The 6,377-nt window shown below is 46.6% G+C and overlaps 1 protein-coding gene across 1 annotated transcript; it reads left to right on the top strand.

Moving 5' to 3' along the window:
• The first annotated feature begins 4,413 nt into the window (after positions 1-4,413).
• LOC147434006 (uncharacterized) lies at positions 4,414-5,977 on the top strand. Its single transcript, XM_086489857.1, has 3 exons — positions 4,414-5,080; positions 5,185-5,351; positions 5,617-5,977. Exons 1-3 carry the CDS (start codon positions 4,994-4,996, stop codon positions 5,678-5,680), a joined length of 318 nt encoding a protein of 105 aa, XP_086345983.1. The 5' UTR covers positions 4,414-4,993; the 3' UTR covers positions 5,681-5,977.
• Positions 5,978-6,377: the final 400 nt, after the last annotated feature.

Raw genomic sequence — 6,377 nt, 5'->3', positions numbered from 1 at the left:
TGAAGTCTTATATCTCGGATCAGAAGACTCAATGGGAAAAGTACCTACCTTTGGTGGAATTTGCCAACAATAACACGATACACTCTTTGACGAGGAAGGCGCCATTTGAGATTGTTGAAGGTGCTGCGAAGGTTCCACCCTTCCTAAGCACGAAAGATAAGATTTTTGAAGTGGATGAATATACGCAAGACTTAGATACGGCTTTTGCCAAGGTTCGCGAGACTTTGCAGAAATCTCAAGAACAACAAAAAAAGGCAGCGGATTGCCATCGTCACAACTTGAAATTGAAGGAGGATGATGGGGTTCTCTTATGTTTTGAGAAGGCACGCCTGAGAAAGAAAAAGGGAAAGGAGAGGCTTTTTCCAAAGCTTAGTATGCGATACTACGGACCTTTCCAGATCTTTGAAAAAATTAATGATGTCTCCTTTCGATTGAAACTACCTGACACTTGGAGGATTCACAATATGTCTGATGATGGGGAGCCTGATGAGCAACCCGAAGTGGAAGAAAACAAGGAGATCCTTGTTCTTCAACAAATTTTGGCACATAAGGATACGAAGAATAAGGTAAAGTCCGAAGGCGGTTCTTGGTTAATGACAAGAACTATCGTGCATTGGATGCGAAGTGGATGGAGGAGGAGGACCTAGCAGATACTCCTCAGATTGTGAAACTTTACCTCGAAGCTTTTGGTTTAGCGTAGTCTACTCCAAATGGAACCCAGAATTCAGCTTGGCCGGAGATCTGGTGCAGTGGGATGCACAAGAGGAGACTTACTCCGCTCCTTTGTCAACAAATGCCTCGATTTTGATACTAGAGTCATTGATGTCTCTTTGAGCTTCAGGGGTACTGAGAGCTGACAGTATTCTGCTGTATGACTTTATGAAATGGAATTCCTGAATATGAAATTGATTTGTTCTTGACTTGTTTTTAAGTGCAGGAACTGATAGACGAAATGACTGCAACATTTTGGTCTACTTGATCTTGAATAGACATGGTTGGAATAGGGGTTAGTCAATCGGGCATCGATAAGGTCCCGACTAGATCTAGATGTGATTGCTAGCTACATTGCCGATAAATCATGGTCTAAGATCCGAATGAATATTGAATGTCATGTGATGTCCTGTGATGTCTAGTGATGTCCTGAGATGTGACTGTCAATTGGTACATGTGCTAGATGTGTGTTCCTAGTACGTAGATACTAACAGTCAATGTCTGCCAAGACGGTTTATGGTCTCTGTCTGTTTTGTAGGCGTAATCGAGGGCGATTACAATGCTTTCAAGAGGGGGGTATGTCACAAAGTGATGACGTGGCTGCCCAAGAGCATTCTGGAAACCCTAACCCTAAAACCTATAAACCCTAAAATCTACCAAAAACCTTAAAACAGCAAAAACCCTAACCCCTAGGACAGCAGGGAAAATCCCGGAAAAAACGTTGATATGATGACGTGGCATAATTTTGTAAATTGCGGCGCAAATCACGGGCTACGAGACAGATCTGCTTTTTGCTCTACGCAAATTGCAAGGAGAGAGAGAGAGAGAGAGAACTCCATTGCTTTTTTTTTGGAAGCTCATGAGAGAGAGCTTGTGAGAGAAAAGAGTTTTTGCTTTATTTTAAGCTTTTGGGGCTCTGCTTTTGGCATCCCTTGTAAACATTAAATATGTGGATTGGGCTCCCACTCTGCAGAGCATCTGGATGTAGAGTCTGAGAGTGAGACCCAACCACTCTTGTACTTTGAAATGATTAATACAAAAAGAAATACTGAAAGGGGTGCCAGTCTTTGGGGCCAATATCTCTAGGCACGGAACTCCGCCGGGCCAGTGCAAATCTATTGTGAACTGTGAATTCTTTTGAAGTGGTTATTTGGTGCTGTCGTGATTGATTCTTGACTTGGAGTGTCCAAGTCTGTTACACCAAGAGCTGCTAGCATAAATCTGTACAAGTGCCACATCAACAGCTAGTGCAAATCACGGGTCATCCGTACAACGCTCCCACGTTAGCATCTTCCACGCAATTTACGAAAATCACTTTCAGAGTGGAAGCTTCTATCGTTTAGGGTTTCAAGCCCCACGATCGGTGCTCATAAGTTCTTCAAGCTGGTCGGTTTAGTTTCTCTTGTCCACTCGGCCATTTTTCTTCGAGTTGGTCGTGCCACGTGATCACTTTGTCACAAGTGTGGCTGCCCTCAACTCTACTAGTAGGATGCTCTGGCATGTCGAAGACACCCCCCCCCCACCCCCCCCCCCCCCCAGCACACACACACACACATACACACGAGTGATCAACTGCAGGTTTATCATCAGTAATATGAGACCAAAACTCTACCTGCGTACTTGCTTGTTTAGGCGCATAAACATTGAGCACTCCAATGTGCTCTCTACGAAATAGACCTACCTGTCCATTCCTGAGACCAAAGCCAAAAAGTCTCATATTGACCCAACTAGGCATCGTTGTAGCTCTTGTCCAAGACGACCACGGTAGCTTAGGTACTGTGTGCCTCTAAGTCCGTGAACATTCCATGAGACAAGCCTCATGTGTGACTAGGGGAGGCTGTCGCTGAATCTATAGCCATAGGATGAGCCTTTGCCACAAGCTTGGATGGAGAGTAATCCCCATCCTAGCAATTGCGGGTCAGGCCCCCCCAGACTCCGCTTGGGCCTCTAATCAAATCCTAGCGTCTACAAGCCATGGCCAAAGCATCACTCTCTGTTGGACTATCCTAAGTATGCATACATATCCTGGAATTTGAATCACCAAGTGGCGAACCCCCATCGAGTCTACCGAACCTATAAAAAAGTGAGCTACGTCTCAAAACCGAGCTAAGAGATCTGTCACATCCAAGTCTCGGAGGTGATGTGAGAACTCCATTGCCTGTGTTCGTAGGCACTCTAGGGCTAGGTCCACTGTCCAATCCCGAGCATTGGGGTCACACAAGGGGAAGGAGAATTCCACCGAGGAGTCCAGAGCCTCTTCCCCCCATGCTTCGCTCAACTATGCGTATCAGAGATTCACCTCTCTCACCTATTAGAGGGTGGCTGCTCAGAGAGAGATATGAGGCTTTTGACTACTTCACTTGAGTCTTCGACGTTGAGGAGGTTCATGAATGGTTCCACTATGAGCGACTGGGCTCATTGCAAAGTGCTCTGCGAACTGCAGGCGAGTGTCATGAGGCAGGCCACTCCAGACAGGCGAGGGTGTGAGGCTGAGGGAGGATGCCTGTCACCTCCACTGTTGGAGGTGACAGAGGTGGGACGGGGGCGGTTGGTGGCGAGGGTGCAAGGGGTGGGGTGAGAAGGAAGCCTTGGCTCCCCCCAAGTGTGGAGGGTGGCTCGGTCGGTAGGTGGAGGAGGAAGGGGTGCCTCCTGCTGTAGGGTTCAAAATGGCTGTTGTTGCTGAGGTGCGTGCCTAGGAACAGACTATTGAGGCTGGTGACCTCTCCGACATCTCTGCCCAGGCTGCCACTCAGTGTCGTCAGTGGTTGCATGGGTCTCAAAATCTGACTGCTGAGGAGCTCTAGCTACAAGGGCTGCCTGTCGCGTAGCGGGCTGAGGCTGGGGCTAGGGTGGAGGACGACGGCGGGGCAGGATCTGGCTAAATGGCCAATCTATCGACAAATGAAACACTGATTTGCGAGTCTTGAGCTCTCCTACCTTGGGCAGAAGCATGACCTTTGGCAACGAGAGGATATCTCGAACCAAAGCAGGCGCGACCCAGAAAAGCTAACTGAGATAGGAAGCGTTCTAATTTCTTTCTCCTTCTTTTGCCGCCTCTGCAGGGGTCGAAGCGGTGCTGCCAGGGACCGCAAAAGGCCCTAGCCCTTTTGATGTCAAGCGGGCTCATGGCATAACCTCGGCAACGAACATCAAAGGGGCCCCATGGCAATAACCTTGGCAGCGCTTGTGGCTGCTTGGGACTCAATCTAGTAAAAGTTATAGCCAAGGAGCTGCACATCCAAGATCTTGCCCACATCTGCAAGAAGTCGAGCATGAAAAAGATCTCGGATTTCCCTTGTGTTGGGGGCGACTCCCAAAAGTCCGGTAGATCACAAACATCGCCTGTAGGCGCTCTACCTTTGCGGTGAGGCTCGCTTCCTTTTCTGGCCAAAGAGAGCATGATGTTGAGCTCCTTTGGAGCGGAAGAGGGAGCTACGTTTGTGTCCCTCCGAGACGAGGTGGGAGGAGTTTCCATCAAAGTCTGAAACCGGGAGCGAGAAACCAGGGCTCACACTTGGGGGGCAGGAGCGACAGAGAAAGAAAGGCGGGGTCAAGAGGCAGTGGCAAAAAGAAAAGAAAGGGGGAGGGAGGGTAGGGAAACAGGCGGACAATGAAAGAGAGGGAGGCTTAAACAAGGGGGGAGAAAAGAAGGGGCGGGGGGGGGGGGGGGGGGGGGGGGGGGGGGGGGGAGCGAGCGTGGAATTGTTGCTTTTTCATGTAGTGATAGTTATAGGGTAAAAGGGCCAATAAAAAACCGGCCCCCTTTAATGGGACCCTGGACTCCCCAAGTTTAAAATTGTAAAGGTCCAATGTAGGGACACAAGTGGCCTTGTGGTGATGTGGTTAGCTCAACTCCACTTAAAATCATCGCTGATGGAGTTGGGTTCAAGCCTTGTTGGCTACCATGTCCCATAATAACCCCCTTGTGTGGCTTTTCACTCATGTCCATTTTTGTTACAGAGAAAATCTTCGACGGCGTTTTGCGTCGCTGTAGAAGCATCGTTCGTGGGCGAGATTTTTACTGTAGGTAGGCGTTGATGAGCTCTTCCAATTGTGCTCATCCAACCTGAAAATGGTGGAGTATGCTGGCTGCAATTTGCGAAGCCCCTTAGGTGGCCTTAAGTTGGGGGTTTTACCCTATTGCAAGTATAAAAGGTGCCTACACACAAGAACTTTTATAAGTTGAACATTGACAGGTATTGGATTCTTTGGAGACGTGATCCTTGAAAGTTTAAAGTATAATGTTCATCTCAGTCTCCATAGGAGCGGGGAGAGTGTTACAATGGACTTCGGTCAGATATCATCGACAATTGTAAATTATTCTTCTTTGGAAGAGGCATGCAAAAATGCTGGACAGGTTTTAATAGAGGTATTTTAATTTTGTTGTGTTTTCTTTTGTATCTTGTGAGGTTAATTGATGTTTGTCATTGTTTTGTATCTGATGGATTAGAAGGGGTGGTTTATTTTTTGTAGGCCATCAGTGAATTATTGAAGCAAGACATCTTGCTCGCACCCCCCTCTCCTAGCTTCACGGAGTATGCAGAGGACTATGATGATGTGCTGTATGTATGGGAGGCATGGGTAGAAGTTGTCCCTTCGTCTCCTCCGACCCTTAAGCCATGCGACTTGACTCTTGTCAAGTAAGATTTTATCACATTGAGAGAAAAAAGAAAGAGAGAGAGAGAGAGAGAGAGAGAGCGAGAGAGCGCAATAATTGCTTTTACTGTCCTTGCTTTCTACATGCCTAAGCCAGAGATGCTGATGAGCATGAGTGTAGAGGGAAGCCAATGGTTTTCGTTGCTGAGAAATGAAAATTCTAGCAAGGGCACGCATCAGGGGTCTGAGTCACTTTTGATTGTGTGTTAAGCAAGATGATTACCAAAACTAGCTTTTCTCTTTGAGCAGTGCAACACGAGGGATAGGAACTCAGCTCAAGGTCCAGAATGTAGCTCTTTGTTCCAGCCTTTAGGTTGGAGTCAATGCTGAACAAAGAGATAGACTCAAGACTTGCCTGCATTTGTGAAAATCTAAGACTCTGCAAGGTGATCTGGATAGCTGTTTTCCAACTGTGGTTTGATTCGTCTTCTCAAGCTTCAGCAAAGAAGAAACGTATTAGCTGTGTGAACAGAATCTTAGCATGAATTATTCCTTGAGAGTACAACTTCTGAAGCTCTCTCCACTCAGTTGTAGTCTATTACCCCTGGGATTAACATAGTATGTCAGTGTTATTTTTCTGATAGCTTTGTTATTCAAGATATGTTGCGACATAGAGACAATTGTGTGAATTGTGTAAAACACCGGTGTTGCTGATATCAGAGGTTTTGCTTTTGGTGTTTGTGTTTTGTTTGACAAACACAGAAAGTTGTTACTGCATCGGGTGACACGCAGAAAGCATTGCATGTATGTAGGTGTGTTCTTGTTTCCATGCGTTGTTTTGTAATTGCTCTTTGGGTAGTTGGCCTAGTTGAGGTGTGGGGGAAAAAATCAGCTTTTTACTTGCAAATCATTACTACACTATCAGAGTGTGACATAGGAATATTGATATTTGCATTGGTCTTCCCATGATTTGCTCGTTGAAGAGCGAAAACCTGAATGGATTTTTAGCAAGAACGTGTCCAAAATTTATTGCAAGTATGGATATTTGCCAGGAAAAATTTGACAAACAA

The sequence above is a fragment of the Adiantum capillus-veneris genome, chromosome 19 (assembly GCF_014529385.1).
Source record: "Adiantum capillus-veneris isolate H3 chromosome 19, ASM1452938v2, whole genome shotgun sequence".
Classification (NCBI taxonomy): domain Eukaryota; kingdom Viridiplantae; phylum Streptophyta; class Polypodiopsida; order Polypodiales; family Pteridaceae; genus Adiantum; species Adiantum capillus-veneris.
This window is presented reverse-complemented; position numbering and strand designations above follow the sequence as displayed.

Coding starts and splice junctions, on each gene's coding strand:
- LOC147434006 (XM_086489857.1), top strand. CDS start 4,994: ATGGACTTCGGTCAGATATCATCGACAATTGTAAATTATTCTTCTTTG. Junction 5,081..5,184: donor CTGGACAGGTTTTAATAGAG/GTATTTTAATTT, acceptor TATTTTTTGTAG/GCCATCAGTGAATTATTGAA. Junction 5,352..5,616: donor TGCGACTTGACTCTTGTCAA/GTAAGATTTTAT, acceptor CTCTTTGAGCAG/TGCAACACGAGGGATAGGAA.